Genomic DNA, 17,844 nt, shown 5'->3' with positions numbered 1-17,844 from the left:
TGGATTTGGATTTGTTTGACTTGCAATAATCGATTTGTTCGTTTGAAAAGCAATAATATTTTAATTATTTTTCTTTTCTAAGAATTTATCAATTACTTTATGATTTGAAATTATTTCAGGCGCGTTAAAGCTAGGTAAAAAAAATAATTTTATTTACCACAGGTAGCCATTTTCTTTTTCTTCATTTTATTTTCTGTCTTCATATATTTTTTTTCAGATTTCTACATACATATACATATTTGTATATGTAGATTCAAATATTTGAAACAATTTTTTTTTATTTTCTTGTTCGTTTCAATCAATTTTTTTTTTATTTCAGACGATCAATACGTATGAATTTTAAAATAGTAAAATTTAAGTGTATATCAATTTAAGATTTTATTGTGGTCCTGAAAAGGACCGATTGTTTGTTTTTAAACGAGAGGAAATTAACCTCCGAAACCATAAAGAGTACGCCCTTGTCTCTTCAAAGCGTAAACTACATCCATGGCGGTGACGGTCTTACGCTTGGCGTGTTCAGTGTAAGTAACAGCATCACGGATAACATTTTCCAGGAACACTTTTAGAACACCACGAGTTTCTTCGTAAATCAGACCAGAAATACGTTTTACACCACCACGACGAGCCAATCGACGAATTGCTGGTTTGGTAATACCTTGGATATTATCACGCAACACTTTACGATGACGTTTAGCGCCACCTTTGCCCAAACCTTTTCCTCCTTTACCACGACCAGTCATTTTTCTTTAAGATAATTTGATATTCACCGCACAAAAGTCACTGTTGAACTGTGTTTTGCGCTACAACTGCCACATTATTTATGCTATTTTTTCTTGCCTCTCCAATTGGAAATTCTTTTGAGAATGAAAAAAACAACTGAACGGAGACAAATTTAGGCTCGTATTGATAAAGAAGATTTTTAAAATTTTTCAGAGTTATTTAGTGATTGTGTCTAGTTCAAGTGTGAATAAAAAAAAAAATTGTGAAAAATGGCTCGTACAAAGCAAACTGCTCGTAAATCGACTGGTGGAAAGGCTCCCAGGAAGCAACTGGCTACTAAAGCAGCTCGTAAAAGTGCTCCAGCCACCGGAGGTGTAAAGAAACCACATCGTTATCGTCCCGGAACTGTGGCTCTTCGTGAAATCCGTCGTTATCAGAAGAGTACTGAATTGTTGATCCGCAAATTGCCTTTCCAACGTTTAGTTCGTGAAATCGCACAAGATTTCAAAACTGATTTGCGTTTCCAGAGCTCAGCTGTTATGGCGCTTCAAGAAGCAAGTGAAGCCTACTTAGTTGGTCTTTTTGAAGATACCAACTTGTGCGCTATTCATGCCAAGCGTGTAACCATTATGCCAAAGGACATCCAATTGGCCAGACGCATCCGTGGTGAACGTGCTTAAGATTTTAACACGCTATATTAAAAAACGGTCCTTTTCAGGACCACAAATAATTTCAAAGAGATACAAACCAATTTCATTCAATAATTGCATATTGAAAATTAGTTGGAATAAATATAGCTAGGTTTATTGTTTTATTTTTTCTTCAATCTGCGCCTCTAGCAGGGGATAAATACTTTTTAGGCGAAATATTTAGCAGATATGCTTTTTTTTTTACATTTTTCTTAGAATTTAAGAAATATGTATGTAGGTAGCTTGTAGGAACATTATTTAAGTTTATTTATTCCATTGGATACACGTTCCTATCTGTTGAATTTCATAATTCTTGCAAAAGAAGCTGCATAGTAGGTTTGCTTTTTTTTTCTTGAAGAAAACCTTAGATGGAATGTTTAAATAAACAAATTATATGCGTTGGAATTGATGCATATATGCCTGAAACATGAAATTTAATTATTTTTTTGCTTAATTATATTATTTTTACGCTATAAAATTTGTTTGTTAGGTCCATTGATTACATCGACAAAATGTTATGATTCTTGCAGAGTTTTTTTTTCATGCATACAGCTGTACCTGGAATGGAATGTTTGACTAAACAAAAATTATGTATTTTATACGTTGTATATGTACATAAAACACAAAATGTCATTATTTGACACATAAATATTTAATATTTTTGATGTTTTTTAATATGTTTTTATTATAATTTTTATTATTCTTGGAGCGAGTGTATGCAGGGTGAATTTTGTATGTTTCATACACTACCTATACGGTGCGATCGAATGGTTGCATTTACAAGTACAAAAATAACAAAAAATATTGTTATTTTGATGTAAAATTGATATTTATGTGATTATTTATTTATTAAGTAATTTTTAATGATATATTTTGTTTGTTTTGTCATTGTATAAATGAAAAACTAATTTTGTAACAAAATGCCACCGCCTAGAGAAAGTGAAAGACGCGTTTCATTACTCAAATAGTTTTAATTGATTTTAAAAGAAATGTTATTGTTTTTTGCTCAAATTTTGCAACAATTTAGTTAGTTGAACTATTAACAATATAAAAAAGTTAATTTTGATAAGAAAATATATTTTGTTGTTAAATTATAAGCGTTCTTAAACGTAAGTATTGAAAAAAAAACATCAATCATTGACTTCAAATGTAGTTTGTGCCATAACTGGAAGTTATTTTTTGGAAAAAATATTTAAATAATAAACTATTATATTGTATGAATATAGTTTATTAGTTTTTTTGTAAAATTCTAGCTAAAAATATGAAAAATCTTAACTTTTTCAGACTAACCTAAGGATGCAACAGTGTAAAAGCGTTCAAATAAATGAAAATTTTGTATACCTTCGTTCTCGTTGATTCTCATCAATTCAAGTCTATGAGTTGATATTTCGCTTGAAGATTACCAAAAAAAAAGTGAATTCTTAAAAGTGTTTTATTATATTGAAAGTTATATTTTAATAAAAAAATCAAAATGTCCGATACTGTCGCTGCATCTCCTGCCGTTGTTGCAGAAAAAAAACCCAAGAAGGCTGCTGCCAGTGGTTCAAAGAAACCAAAATCAACTCCAACTCATCCTCCTACTCAGCAAATGGTTGATGCCGCCATCAAGACATTGAAGGAACGTGGTGGCTCTTCGTTGTTGGCTATCAAAAAATACATCGCAGCTACTTACAAGGTGGACGTTCAAAAACTTGCTCCATTTATCAAAAAATACTTGAAAAGTGCTGTGATTAGTGGTAAATTAGTGCAAACAAAAGGAAAGGGTGCTGCTGGTTCTTTCAAATTGTCTGCATTAGCAAGCAAGGAACCAAAAGCAAAGTCCGCCGAGAAGAAAAAATCTGCTGCTAAACCAAAAGCCGCTGCAGCTGGTGACAAAAAATTGAAGAAGGCTGCTGGTGAGAAGAAAGTGAAGAAAGCTGCTGCCACTACAAAAAAGACTGCCGATAAAAAGAAGGTAGAAAAGCCAAAGGTAAAAAGTGCTAAGAAAACTACCGCAGTCAAAGCTAAACCAACTAAAGCAAAGGCCGCTGCTCCCAAGCCAAAAGTACCAAAAGCAAAATCAGCGACAGCATCTGCAGCTAAACCCAAAAAGGCGGTTGCTGCCAAGAAGGCTAAGAAGTAATTTCAATATAAATTTGAAATTAATATACAAAACCACAGTCCTTTTCAGGACTACAAATTTTTTTTCAAAGAGATTTAAACTTCAATTGCTACAAATTGAAAAAAAAAAACAAAGAAAAGAAGTAGGTTTTTCCTTCAAATCCAAACAGAACAGTTTTAGTTTAGGTTTTTTTTTGTATGCAGTCTATGATTTTTATTCAAACTGCAAACAATTTTAGAATTTAAATGCGAAGAATGTGATGATTTTCAATTTTATTACAAATTTATTTCAGTTTAATTATGTCGATGCTACAATATTCTTAAAAAAAATGTCGATAGTAGATAGTTTTCTCGAGAAAAAAAACATGGCGACGACCGACGACGCTGCATAGCTTTCTCAAAAGAAATAAAAAAAAAAAACATGTCGACGATACCTACTTAGTTTTCTCAAAAAAAAAAAAAACATATCGACGCTACATAATTTTCTCAAACAAAATCAATGCGAGAATAGAATGATTTAATTTTATTTTTTCAATATAAATTCCCTAATTGAATTCATAGATTTTTTTTGTGAATTTGGTTGGTATCTCTTTTTGATATTTTTGCGGCCCTGAAAAGGGCCATTTATTGAAGAAATTCAGTAAATAAATTACTTCGAGCTTGTGTATTTGGTTACTGCCTTAGTTCCTTCACTAACAGCGTGCTTGGCAAGTTCACCAGGCAACAACAATCGCACGGCAGTTTGGATCTCCCGACTTGTGATTGTTGAGCGTTTATTGTAGTGAGCTAAACGCGAAGCTTCAGCGGCAATCCTTTCGAAGATATCATTTACAAAACTGTTCATGATGCTCATGGCTTTCGATGAAATACCAGTGTCGGGATGTACTTGCTTGAGTACTTTGTAAATGTAGATTGCGTAGCTTTCCTTCCTCTTGCGCTTCTTCTTCTTATCGGTCTTGGTGATATTTTTTTGTGCCTTTCCGGCCTTCTTTGCTGCTTTACCACTAGTCTTAGGCGGCATTTTTAATTTCACTTCACTTCACTGTTGTAGTAACTGAACACTATGACGATTGAACGAGAACTGTGAGCTCACCGTACATTTCCCCCAGTTAATGTTCCCTGTTTGTACGAGCAGTTGTCAATTTTACACACCGCTTTTTCGATGTGTGAGCAGCTGCAAGATTTGTATAAATAAAAGTGAGCATTTGTGATTCGGTCAGAATACAGTGTGCAGTGCTGAAGTGAACAAGTCTTTTTCTTTTAAATCGTTTAATCTAAATAAAAAGTTTTAAAATGTCTGGTCGTGGTAAAGGTGGAAAAGTGAAGGGAAAGGCAAAGTCCCGCTCAAACCGTGCTGGGCTTCAATTCCCTGTTGGTCGTATCCATCGTTTGCTCCGCAAGGGTAACTATGCTGAGCGCGTCGGAGCTGGTGCCCCAGTTTATTTGGCAGCTGTTATGGAATATTTGGCGGCTGAAGTTTTGGAATTGGCGGGAAATGCTGCTCGTGACAACAAGAAAACAAGAATCATCCCCCGTCATTTGCAATTGGCCATCCGTAATGACGAAGAATTGAACAAATTGCTTTCTGGTGTAACAATTGCTCAAGGTGGTGTTCTTCCCAATATCCAAGCTGTTTTGTTGCCAAAGAAAACCGAAAAGAGTGCCTAAATTTGGTATTGTGCTGCAAAAACAAAAAGAAACACAAAAAAACCGTCCTTTTCAGGACGACAAACCATTTCTACGAGAGATAAATCAGTTTTTTTCATTACGAACCTTTATTAATTTAAAATGTTGTTGTTGTTGTTTGTTTGTTTTTAATAGAAAAAAATGCTCAAACACATACAAAATAGCTTAGTTTGAATAAAAATTAAAAAAAAATGCTCATTTGTATGTATTTAAGATACTTACAAAAATATGCCTAGGTAAACGATTCATAAAAAGGTACTAAAATGGATTTGGATTTGTTTGACTTGCAATAATCGATTTGTTCGTTTGAAAAGCAATAATATTTTAATTATTTTTCTTTTCTAAGAATTTATCAATTACTTTATGATTTGAAATTATTTCAGGCGCGTCAAAGCTAGGTAAAAAAAATAATTTTATTTACCACAGGTAGCCATTTTCTTTTTCTTCATTTAATTTTCTGTCTTCATATATTTTTTTTTTCAGATTTCTACATACATATACAAATATATATGTAGATTCAAAAATTTGAAAAAAATTTTATTTTCTTGTTCGTTTCAATCAAAATTGTTTTTTTATTTCAGACGATCAATACGTATGAATTTTAAAACAGTAAAATTTAAGTGTATATCAATTTAAGATTTTATTGTGGTCCTGAAAAGGACCGATTGTTTGTTTTTAAACGAGAGGAAATTAACCTCCGAAACCATAAAGAGTACGCCCTTGTCTCTTCAAAGCGTAAACTACATCCATGGCTGTGACGGTCTTACGCTTGGCGTGTTCAGTGTAAGTAACAGCATCACGGATAACATTTTCCAGGAACACTTTTAGAACACCACGGGTTTCTTCGTAAATCAGACCAGAAATACGTTTTACACCACCACGACGAGCCAATCGACGAATTGCTGGTTTGGTAATACCTTGGATATTATCACGCAACACTTTACGATGACGTTTAGCGCCACCTTTGCCCAAACCTTTTCCTCCTTTACCACGACCAGTCATTTTTCTTTAAGATAATTTGATATTCACCGCACAAAAGTCACTGTTGAACTGTGTTTTGCGCTTTTTTTTTAGATTAAGATTTGTTTTTACTTTGCTTAGGTTTTATATACAATTGAATTAAAACTAGGCGTATTATTAACTATCACTAGATTGTTGGCTCAGAAGGGGCCTAACTTATTTCTACTGACAAAAGGGATGGTTTTATAAAATATAAATACATATTTTTGTCGACTTAATCTATTACATGAAAATTCAAATTGAAATAAAATGTCTGTCGCTGTCCGCTCTTTCGTAAAATGGTCTTCCTTCATTGAAGAGTACATCCTGGAATCTGGCATCGATTATCGCTCTTGGGTGTAGGTACTTTTGGCTGTTGAGAATTTCGTCCTGTAGTAGTTGTTGTACTTCCGGGTTGGGTTTGGATGTCCTTCGAGATTCCTCAAAATTCGGCTGGATAGTTCCATCATATGTTGGTCGATTGGAATGATGTCAGCTGCCTCGTACAGCTTCTTATTTGGCCAGTACTTCCTGGTTAGGGGGTTCCGATATAGTCCAGTGCAAACTCTGAGTATTTTTCTCTCAAAGAAATTGATCTTCTTCATGGCTGATGGTGAAATTGTGAACCAGACCGGGCAGGCATAGGTGATGACGGGCCTGATGAGCTGCTTGTAGAGGAGTAGTTTTGTCTTTTTGGAGAGTCCATACTGCTTGCTTAGTAGAGGATGTATCAGGTGAAACGAGAAACTAGCGCTGCAGCGTGTTTGTTAAACTTCATCCGGTTGGTTAAGTTTACTCCCAGGTATTTGGCTCTGTCCTTTGTAGTTACTACCATGTTGGCAGGAAATCCTATGGTAATATTCCGACTCCTTTCGGCGATCCTTCTTCGGGCCCTCGTCCTTGTCTGTGGTGGTCTGAAGCAAATTAGTTCCGTCTTGCTGGCGTTGATCTTCAATTCCCATTTGAGGTAGTAGTTCCAGAGATTGTAGACGTGCTCCTGCACTCTACGGGCTGCTATCTCTGGCGATGATGATGTTGAGTAGGTGATGGAGTCATCTGCATACAGTTTGGTTCTCGTGCCTGTCGGGTTTTCGGGTTGATCTGCGGTGAAAATGTTGAATAGAAAAGGGCCTAATCTTGACCCTTGCGGAACTCCGGCCTTAATGGGTCGTAGTCCTGACTTGTCGCTGGAAACCTGTACAAAGAGAAGACGATTGGTAAGAAAATGTTTGATAATTTTTACCAGGCAAATTGCATCAGCTTATAGATGAGTCTATTGATCCAAACGCTGTCAAATGCCTTCTCGATGTCTATCAGGCATGCTACGGTGGTTTCCTTTTTGTTCAGTCCCACGGTGATGTTGCTGTGAAGTCCAAGAAGAGGATTAATTGTGCTTGCCCATGAATCCATACTGGAAGTTCCATGCTGCCGGAAAATAGCCGTTGTTTAGGCAGTCAACAACTGACTGTCAAAAAGGAAGAGGGCGATGTTCGGCAACTTTTTCAAAACAAAGTTAGAAATGCCGTCTGGTCCTGTTGACTTCTTTGAGTTTCCTGTGCTGATGGTCTCACGGATGTCTTCAGTATTGGTGAATACGTCGTTCGGGTTGTGGGCAGGATTTTCTTGGCTGAGTGTTGTTAATGATGTCTGGCGTCCTTTAATCACTCTTGCTTCTACTTCCATCAGGAATTCCGGGAGATGAACTGGTGGATTGTCCGTGAAATTTCCCTCGAAGTGGTTGGCTGGGTGTGTGCTGTTATTTGTCCATGGCTGATAGAATCTGGGAGTTATCGTCTTCTTCCTATGATGGCATTGATCTTCTTAAAGCAGTCTGGTCCAGGTTTGATATCTTGGAGTCTTCTCTGTAGCTGGGAGTCCTGGAAATGTTTAACCGCCGGGTCTGTATTCGTCATTCTCCGTGTTGTAGGTCCGATGAAGTATCCGCTGTAGCTTTTTCCTTAGCTTCTGCCTGTGGTTGTTGATGGCGATGATATTCTCTGGAAGGTTCGAGAATCTATCCCTTGATGTCTTCTGGTTTCTTCCTGAGTCTTTGCCTATGAGTATGTATGGCCTGTAAATGGTGAGGTATGTGGGCATCTCTGCTCGTCCTGACGTTTTCTGCCTATCTAAAGCGCTGATGACTGTTGTCGCAAAGCTCTTTATGGCGCTGTTGATCTCGGTGTTGGTGATGTTGCTGGTGGTTGGGATGTCCTGGAGTTCATTGTTAAGTCCTTCCTTTTGTAGTTGATGTATTGCTATAACATAAATCATTTGCACAAAGGATCCTTAGTGCCACTGCTAAAAGGTCGGAGTCACTGTCGCGTTCCACACAGCAGTTCCAGGATTCGTCCAGGATGTTGATGAAATGATTGGTTGTGATACTGCTAATATTTATTGGAGTTCGGGGTTGACATGTATGTATCCATTTTACAATAGCTATTCCAGATAAGTTTGCAGGGAAAATTGGTGTTTCTCCTGGTTTAGGGCTGCTAGTTCCGCTTTCTCGTCTAACTTCTTCTTTCTTGTTAGGCATCCACTGTGACTTGTTGTTGGCAGTTTACACAGTACACTAGATTGTCTGTGATTTTGTTGGCTGTGCTTGCTTGTCCTGAGAGATGCCTGCGCTTGCACTTCACGCACCTGTATTTTATTCCACAGTTGCTAGTTACCAAATCTGACAGTTCTTGCATTTGGAGATTCTGGTACTCCTGGCGGTGGAACTATTCCTAATGAATTTGTTGGTTCGTGAGCAAACTTCTTTTTTTTATATGAAGTTTTTTTCAGCCTCAACCACGAAGCTGTTTCATTTTTTGTATCTTTGGGTCTTGCTTCCTTCTTGAGTTCATCCTTGATTTCAGTGGGATCATGCATTTATTTGAGCACTAGGAGCTTCTTTTTGTCTTCCTTAGCCGTATTGGTGTTGTTTTGGGTGTTTGTTTATTTTTTAACATGGTCCAGATTTGTTGATACGCTTCCATTGTTCGGGTTGTGTGTTGGCTGGCTTTGTTTGGTTGATGTAATGGATTTTATTTTTGTGAAGGCTCCCACGTTCAGTCCACAGCAAATGATGGGTGGCATCAAGATGGATCTTGCTTCTGGGGTTCTGAGGCGATCTTCTTGGGTGATAAAGATGGCGAGATGAAAGTTTTTCTTTTGCTACTTTGAACCATCTGGAACGCCTGCTTACAGACGGATTCAATGTTCATCATGTTTTCCTCGGTTTAACTTTCAGAGTCCTCCATAGCTTCATCTTCTTCTAGAACTGATTCCTCTTCCTGGGATTCCACAACTTCGTTCGTTTTGTTCTTCTTGGTATTATTGTTCGATGTTGCAGGGTTTGGCATGCATGGATACCAGGAACTCCTTTCCATGAGCTTTCATGCCCGCGTATGCCTGCTTTCTTCCTCCTCTCGGATTTAGCCATAATGGGATTACCAAGAAAGGTTTTATTGCTGTGGATAAATGAGGTTAGTTAAAAAAAAATAATAATTAAAAGAGGATAATCCCTTTTTGGGAAAAACCCTTTTTTGGTGGCAGGCAGCACAGGTAGTCGCTTAGTATGCTTCCGTCGGGTTTTTTATTGGGGGTTGATTTTTTTTTGTCCGCGCACACGTCCGTTCGCACCGAATGAATGACACTGAATGAATATTCTGAATAAAACCTGAAGGTATTTGTACTCTTTTTAAACGGCGAGTTGTGTTTTTGTTTGTGATGAACGAGGACAAGGAAACAACTTTAGGAAAAAAAAATTGTATGGCAGGTACTTTTATTGAACAACGAGTTAAATTTTTGTTTCGTGATGAACAAGGTAAACGAAATAGCGTTGGGAAAAATCGTGTTATCAATTTATCATAAATCTGCTATGAAATATATTTTTTTATTGGGTTGATTTTTTTTAGCATCCATATCTATTCACACTGACTGAAGATTTGTTCACATAGATTCGTTTAAGATTTGTTTTCATTTTTGATTGTTTTATATACAATTTAAATTATAATTAACTACTAGATTGTTACGCTTTTATTTCTAATATCTAAATCTATAATATAAAAAACAATTTTGTCTTCTTCCTGAGTTCATACTGCTTCCTTAGTAGAGGATGTATAAGATGAAACGAGAAACTGGTGCGTTTTTTCACCCGATTGGTGAAGTATTTGACATTGTCCTTTGTTGTAACAACTGTGTTGTCTTTAAAACCGATAGTAATGTTTCTACTCCTTTCAGCGATTCTTCTTCGGGTCCTCGTCCTTATCGATTGTTCTAAAGCAAATCATTTTCTTCTTGCTGACATTGATTTTCAATCCTCATTCACAGATTCCACAGATTGAAAATGTGCTTCTGCACTCAACAGGCTGCTATATCTGCCGATGATGATGTTGACTAAGTGATGGAGTCATAAAACAAACAGCTTACTCCTTGTGCCCGGCAGGTTTTCTGGTTGGTCAGCGGTGTAAATGTTGAAGAAATTGTTCGCTGGAAACCTGTACAAAACAAGACAAAATTTATAGGATAATTTTTGGATTATTTTTACAAAATATCCTGGAAAGCGAAATTCCATTAGCTTGAGATAAGTCCATTGACCATGAACTTTGCTTAGTGCCTTTTCGATGTTTAGGTAGTTTCTTTTTTGTTCAATACTACGGTGATGTTGCTTTGAAGTCCAAGAAGTAAGAGGATGAATCGTTGAGTGTTTAGCCTTGAATCCAGGATTCTCTTCCTTGAATACCGTGATTGTTTGTGATGTCTGGTGCCTTGCCTTTCATGCGTTCCTGAACTTCCATCATCAATTCCGGGAGATGGACTGGTTGATTGTCCATGAAATTTTCCTGAAAGTGTATTGCAAATACTTCGACTTTTTCTGCTGGGGTGTATGCTGCTGTTTGTGCATGGCTGATAGCATCCGGGAGATTTCGTCTTCTTTCAAAGATGGCGTTTATCTCGTTTTAAGTACATTTCTAAAACGGTGAGTTACATTTACAGTATATAAAAAAGTGTAAACAATTAATAGTTTGTTTTTAGATGAGTAGGGAACTTGCAAAAGTTTATTTTCGAAATTCCTTATTGAAACACGAGTAATGATCAATGAAACCGTCTAAAAAAGTGATTTTATTTAACAAAACCTGGGTTTCTTTAAAATATAACACTTTAAATTTAACGAAGGAACAAACTCATTTTCTTATTTGAAAAAAAGATTTCGAGGCCATAAACCTAAAATTTATTTAATACATTTGAAAGGCAACTTTTTTTAAACTACCGATGTAAACCAATGGAACCTGCATAACGTTGGTCTCAGACATGAAACTATTTTAAAAAAAAGGTCTGCGACGCTTTCTGATGTCGACCCGGCAAACGGGAGAGTTGTGTTTTCATTCGAGATTATAACAATCATCGAAAAAGAAGAAGAATTAATCAGTTTTTGCTCATTTTTCTTCATTTTGTTATGACAAAATACCTTATCATTTTTGTAATCGGTTGACGATACACAAAAACGAATGTAGGAATAACATTAAAAGGATGCCCCAGCTTTTATCTAATGTTAAAGACCCTAAGAAACAAGTTCTCCTTGCACGTAGTTAACACTATCTCAACCCACCAGCACATTTTAAGGCAAGAGAATTCACCAGTATGTCCAGTCTGTAACAACATCTTAAACATTTCTTATATACTTGGGACTTGGCCTCTCCAATTTCATTGTTTTTCAACAAATCAACTAATAACCCAGACATATTTTCATTTTTAAACACCATTGGTATTGAAAATATTTTAGAGATTGAAAAATATCTTAATATAAAAACAAACAAAATAACTATATAAGTTCAAATATTTATTTAGAGCGGTAGCTAGTCCTCCTTACTATCTGCATGTAGTTTGCAATTCTATGTTAAAAAATAATAATATTCCGATTCGTTCGATTATATTAGACATTGATTAAGACCTCAAGTTGAGTTCAGTTGTACAGCTTAGGATGGATTTAATATCCAAACAGTGATTATTTCGATGCTCTTTAATGAAATGGATTGGGTAGGTAAAAAAATCATTTTTTTTAAAACCAAGTCACAGCCAGATTGGTTGCTTTTCTGTGACTAAATAAAATAAAATATGTTTGGACTCGATATCTGATAGTCGCAACTAACCAACAAAAACAACCAGGCAAAATCTTTAAAAGAATCTTAAAATTTTTTGGACTTTAAAGAATCTCTAAACAGCTCCTAAGTATTAAATTAGTATCTATAAAGAATTTCCATATTTGAACAACATAAACGCCATTGCCCATGTTCAATGGTTACTAAGAGACATTTTAAAATTGACAGAAACTTCACGTTTCTTGAAGTGAAATTCTTTTCCGATTATAGATAAAAATATAGATAAAAAATCAAACAAATATAATTTTGTGAGCCGCTGATAAATGCTGACGGAATCGGAGCCGATTTTTTAATAAATACTAAAAAAGTATTGTTAAGTTTCTGATATTTTAAATCATAACATCGTTCAGTTTTAATGTTGCCGTTTGATATTTTCAAAATGTCTTCCTTTAAACTGGAGTAATTTTGTTTGATATTTGAATAAAAAGATTTCGTTTAATATATGAAATATCTCGCCAAAAATATTTTTTGTTTAGATTTATCTGTACTATTCCGACAGAGGTATTTAGATCAGAAATTATGCTTAAAATGTTTGGGTGGTATGTGAATCAGCAATTAAATTTTAATTTCTTGTAAGAACTTTGTATCCCTCTAGTTGTTAAAATAGTAAAATTTTAATTAAACAACAAAATTTGTATTCAATGAAAGAATCTAATAAATCTAAGCCTTAGAAATCTCCGGAGCTTTCCGATTCGAAATTTGAAACAAACAAGTTTTAATATTTGTAATAGAAAAATGTCAAATATCACCACATTGTCGATATGAATAAATAAATAATTTATTTCGCCCAAATTACACTTTTCCATATTTTACAGGTTTGTTTTCTTTTATTTTACTTTGTCAATTAAAAACGATTTTACTCCATGAATTGAACATGAACGTTGGGACTTTAAATTTAAATTATTTAAATGTGTTCGTGCCTTTTAAGAATTAGAACTGTCATTTAGGGCCAATTTATTGAGCCTCCATTAAATTTTGAAATTTATCGCTTTAGTTAACGGCCTCGTTAAACTATTGTCGCCTTTAAGTATACATCATTAAAAATTCATTTAATTCACTCTTCTTTAGTTAAAGTCCTTACTTTTAATGGAAACTTTAAATTTAAAACTCTGTTAAAAATATCCTAGGGATTTTTTATTTTGTTTGAAAAATAATCTGTCAAAAGCTACAATTTTGTCAAATCAAATAGATTTGAATTGGAAGAAAAACCAAAAAACTATGACCCGTAAGTATTTTGCAGCTGAAAACGCAAAAAATGCAAGAGATTAACGATATACCAGTGGTAACCAAAGAATGCTACAGCCTACAATTGAAACCATGAGAAGAAAAAGGAGTTAAGTGAAATTTTTAATTTTTTCCATCGGTGTCAAATAACAACTTAAATTTAAGTGTTATCGGCATTCATCTCGTGTCATTGGTTTAGAAGTAAGCTTTATATCTCTTCTTTTCATGGTTTCAATTGCAATGTTATGTGTTATGTATGTATTATGTAGCATCTCAAAAATGATTAGTGCGAACTTCGCACTGCGAAGTAGACAAGAAATGCATTAATTTCTTTGAATTTTGTTCTTTTTTATGGTACAAATGCATGTGTGTATACCTACAAAAAATTCTATTCTGGACTTTTTTAAATAATTCTTTAGCTCATTTGACATTTTTCAAATCAAAAAATTGAAATGACATTTGACACTAATGGAGAGTGAATAAATAGAAATTCTGTTTATAACCTCCATTTGCTCTAAAAATCCCTCTTAAAAGGTCGAATTTGGTGTTTTAACTAAAACGACTTTTAAATTTAATGCTCAATTAGTTAATGATGCCAAACTTCAAAAAAATCCTTAAAAGAGACTGAATTAAACGAAATTGGTTTTTAATTTTAAAATTCCCTTTTTTAATGGCGATTTAAGTTTAATGGAGAGTCAATAAATTGGGCCTTAGTGCCAAACGAAGAATTTCAGAATTACTCGTACCTACTTCAGACACTTCGGAACGAACACGCCAACATCTTCACATTTGTTGGTGCCAGGCCATGCCGATGCCATACCTATTTTTCCCACTTAACGATTTTCAATGAATCAATCCTCAGCACCTCATATTATTTTTCGGTAAAACGATTTAAAATTGAATTCAATTTCCACATTTCCAGGTGTATTCTATCAAAACTGGTAAAAATTTTTAGGCAGGTTGCATCTAATTACTGTGGTTCCTCCGTGGTGTCTGTCCGTATCCTTATGTTTAATATTGTACCAATTTTGAATCCAAAAAATAAAAAATAAATAATCTAATCTCTGCTTTGTGACTTAATAATCTTGATAAGTTCGGTAAGAGTACAGTGAAATCTTTATGTAGGGAAATTATGATTAGAGCTTATTGCGGTTATTGTAAGATGGTGAATCATATAATTATCTTGAAGGTAGAAGATAATTTTTCACTAACATTATCTGCCATCAACAGTTGGGGAGGACTGTGTCAATGGATTTATAACGACGCACAGAAAGCAAATTAAATGAATGTGTATAACATTTGTGATTATCAGAAGGTTCATGTATTTCATTCTACGTAAAGTATTTAGTGGCCCATTATCTTAAAATGAGGGTTATATATATTTTACAAACAATGCTATAAATTTGATTCCATTATCACAAATTGCACAATTATTTTTCATACTTTTTTTTAGGCACCTCACTCCTTCAAAACATTAATTTGTATGAAAATTCAATAAAAAATATCTTCCAAACGGTTAAAGCAATCAATTTCATTCCAAGGAATTTTTTGTAGAACGTTTAAGCCCCTACAAGAATATATCTTGCTAATTTGAAAATAACGAAGTTTCAGTGAATTAGAAATTTTTTAAAAATATAAAATGTTTTTATATTTTTTTTAACTTTGACCTCGAATATCTTTAGAATGGTTAGATTAATGAAAAAAGTTAATGAGACCTTTTTTGTGGAGCAATCAATTTTTCATTATAATTTTTCAATTTGTTACAAAATTAAGAACAAAAAACGAATTTTTAAAGATTTTCTCGATTTTTGGACCTCAAATATCTATTCAACGGTTAGATAAACGAAAAAAGTGTATAAGGCCGTTTTTGTAGAGCGTTCAATTTCCTACAAGAATATGAAAAGAAATTTGCTAAAAAGTCAATTAATAAAAAAATTATTTTTTTTTAGTAGAAGCTTGATGTAAAAATGGAAAATTGCAAAGCGGAGGACCTTCCCATTAAGGGGTAATATCACCTTGTAAACCATGAAATCGAGCGTCATTTTCATTAGCGTATAAAACAAAGAAGAAATATTATTTTCTTTTGGTGTTTGTTTAGTTTAATTATAATACAGTAAAATAAGGAGAAAAAAGGGGTAAATCTCGGAATGAATGTTAGTAGAAATTTTTTTTGCTCAATATCTTTCTTTTGCCATTCTATAACATATCTCAAAAGTCTAGAAAAATCTCATGTCCGCTTGTCGCGATTTCAAGGTCAAATCGCGAAATGGAGATTTTCAAAATTAGCAAAAATAGGCTATGGTATTATATACACATATGATACATGATTTCAATGTATTTTTTAATGCTGATTCCAAAAAATATAAAATAAAGACAATCTGACTTCTCTGGAAAAAGTTATACCTGTTTTTCATCTGCCACCTCATATTATTATAACAGTTGCAAACTTACTGCCGAAAAACCCTTAAAAGTTATGATAGATGAACCAAATTTTGCATGAAGATTTTAGAATCCATCATTATTAAAAATCAAAACAATCCATTACGAAAAATATATATACCTACGAAATAATGGTATTTTTTGATGGAGGGGCAAATTTTAGGATATGCACTAAAGAAGATTCTTGTTCATCTTAGGAATAAGTGCTAATAGGCTAATTTTTTCATTTTAATCTTTGTTTGGATATTCTTTAACTACCCTCAAAAATCTAAACAAATCTCATGTCCGCAAGTCCTAATTTTCTTGGTTTGAAGATAAGTTGCAGATTTTAAAAAATTGAAAAACTACACTTCAGATATTTGTGTCAGATAAACATGAATAAGGTGCATTACTTTTCAGGGATAATCAGGTTGACTTGTTTGTGAGTTTTGTTGGAATAAGTGTTAAAAAATACCTTTAAATCATGTCGCTTATGTTGGTATACATATAAAAATTTAAACTTTTCTTATTAATTTTTTAAAATCTGCACCTTATTTTCAAACCAAGAAAATTAGGACTTGCGGACATGAGATTTTTTTAGATTTTTGAGGGTAGTTAAAGAATATCCAAACAAAGATTAAAATGAAAAAATTAGCCTATTAGCACTTTTTCCTAAGATGAACAAGAATCTTCTTTAGTGCATATCCTAAAATTTGCCCCTCCATCAAAAAATACCATTATTTCGTAGGTAATATATTTTTTGTAATGGATTGTTTTGATTTTTAATAATGATGGATTCTAAAATCTTCATGCTAAATTTGGTTCATCTACCATAACTTTTAAGGGTTTTTCGGCAGTAAGTTTGCAACTGTTATAATAATATGAGTTGACAGATGAAAAACAGGTATAACTTTTTCCAGAGACGTCAGATTGTCTTGATTTTAGATTTTTTGGAATAAGCATTAAAAAATACCTTGAAATCATGTATCATATGTGTATATAATACCATAGCCTATTTTTGCTAGTTTTGAAAATCTCCATTTCGCGATTTGACCTTGAAATCGCGACAAGCGGACATGAGATTTTTCTAGACTTTTGATTTATGTTATAGAATAGCAAAAGGAAGATATTGAGCAAAAAAAATTTCTACTAACATTCATTCCGAGGTTAAACCCTTATTTGACTGGATTATAAGTATATTAATAGGTAACAGAATAGGCTAATGTTAAATTTTTTAATGATGTGAAATTTTTTAAATGGCGGTGTAGTCCAGGATGATAGTAAAATCCTGTGCTCCCATCGGGCGACCAACTAACTCCTACAGTTTTTAACCGATTGGGCTGAAATTTTGTGTGGAGCTTAAAAATACTATTCTCTAGTGAAGTACGTAGGATTTTTTTGAAATATTAATTTTTAAAGAAATGGCATTAGTTTGAAAAAAATTATTTCATTCTAAAAAACAAAATTCGTTGAAAAAAGACCATAAAATCGTTAAATTTCAATATTTCAAAAAAATCCTACGTACTTCACTAGAGAATAGTATTTTTAAGCTCCACACAAAATTTCAGCCCAATCGGTTAAAAACTGTAGGAGTTAGTTGGTCGCCCGGTGGGAGCACAGGATTTTACTATCATCCTGGACTACACCGCCATTTAAAAAATTTCACATCATTAAAAAATTTAACATTAGCCTATTCTGTTACCTATTAATATACTTAATTAAACTAAACAAACACCAAAAGAAAATAATATTTCTTCTTTGTTGTATACGCTAATGAAAATGACGCTCGATTTCGTGGTTTACAAGGTGATATTACCCCTTAATATAAAGAGCTCATATTTGGTGTGTATATTCTAGAGGGGTCT

General features: G+C 33.9%; 5 protein-coding genes across 5 annotated transcripts; 3 read left to right on the top strand and 2 right to left on the bottom strand.

Moving 5' to 3' along the window:
- Positions 1-428: 428 nt before the first annotated feature.
- Positions 429-7,429, bottom strand: LOC129910008 (uncharacterized). Its single transcript, XM_055987234.1, has 3 exons — positions 5,891-7,429; positions 4,163-4,541; positions 429-744 (listed from the first exon to the last, which is right to left on the bottom strand). The coding sequence occupies exons 1-3, from the start codon at positions 6,195-6,197 to the stop codon at positions 429-431; spliced, it is 1,002 nt and encodes a 333-aa protein (XP_055843209.1). The 5' UTR covers positions 6,198-7,429.
- On the top strand, positions 978-1,404 carry LOC129905402 (histone H3). The gene has a single exon (XM_055980877.1). It carries the CDS (start codon positions 990-992, stop codon positions 1,398-1,400), a length of 411 nt encoding a protein of 136 aa, XP_055836852.1. The 5' UTR covers positions 978-989; the 3' UTR covers positions 1,401-1,404.
- LOC129905392 (histone H1-like) lies at positions 2,855-3,561 on the top strand. The gene has a single exon (XM_055980868.1). It carries the CDS (start codon positions 2,881-2,883, stop codon positions 3,529-3,531), a length of 651 nt encoding a protein of 216 aa, XP_055836843.1. The 5' UTR covers positions 2,855-2,880; the 3' UTR covers positions 3,532-3,561.
- LOC129905403 (histone H2B) lies at positions 4,109-4,539 on the bottom strand. The gene has a single exon (XM_055980878.1). It carries the CDS (start codon positions 4,528-4,530, stop codon positions 4,159-4,161), a length of 372 nt encoding a protein of 123 aa, XP_055836853.1. The 5' UTR covers positions 4,531-4,539; the 3' UTR covers positions 4,109-4,158.
- On the top strand, positions 4,800-5,216 carry LOC129905404 (histone H2A). Its single transcript, XM_055980879.1, has one exon. It carries the CDS (start codon positions 4,803-4,805, stop codon positions 5,175-5,177), a length of 375 nt encoding a protein of 124 aa, XP_055836854.1. The 5' UTR covers positions 4,800-4,802; the 3' UTR covers positions 5,178-5,216.
- Positions 7,430-17,844: the final 10,415 nt, after the last annotated feature.

Source organism: Episyrphus balteatus, chromosome 1 (assembly GCF_945859705.1).
Source record: "Episyrphus balteatus chromosome 1, idEpiBalt1.1, whole genome shotgun sequence".
Taxonomy (NCBI): Eukaryota; Metazoa; Arthropoda; class Insecta; order Diptera; family Syrphidae; genus Episyrphus; species Episyrphus balteatus.
This window is presented reverse-complemented; position numbering and strand designations above follow the sequence as displayed.

Coding starts and splice junctions, on each gene's coding strand:
- LOC129905402 (XM_055980877.1), top strand. CDS start 990: ATGGCTCGTACAAAGCAAACTGCTCGTAAATCGACTGGTGGAAAGGCT.
- LOC129905392 (XM_055980868.1), top strand. CDS start 2,881: ATGTCCGATACTGTCGCTGCATCTCCTGCCGTTGTTGCAGAAAAAAAA.
- LOC129905403 (XM_055980878.1), bottom strand. CDS start 4,530: ATGCCGCCTAAGACTAGTGGTAAAGCAGCAAAGAAGGCCGGAAAGGCA.
- LOC129905404 (XM_055980879.1), top strand. CDS start 4,803: ATGTCTGGTCGTGGTAAAGGTGGAAAAGTGAAGGGAAAGGCAAAGTCC.
- LOC129910008 (XM_055987234.1), bottom strand. CDS start 6,197: ATGACTGGTCGTGGTAAAGGAGGAAAAGGTTTGGGCAAAGGTGGCGCT. Junction 4,542..5,890: donor TACTCTTTATGGTTTCGGAG/GTTAATTTCCTC, acceptor AGTGAAGTGAAG/TGAAATTAAAAATGCCGCCT. Junction 745..4,162: donor ACCAAATACACAAGCTCGAA/GTAATTTATTTA, acceptor ATTATCTTAAAG/AAAAATGACTGGTCGTGGTA.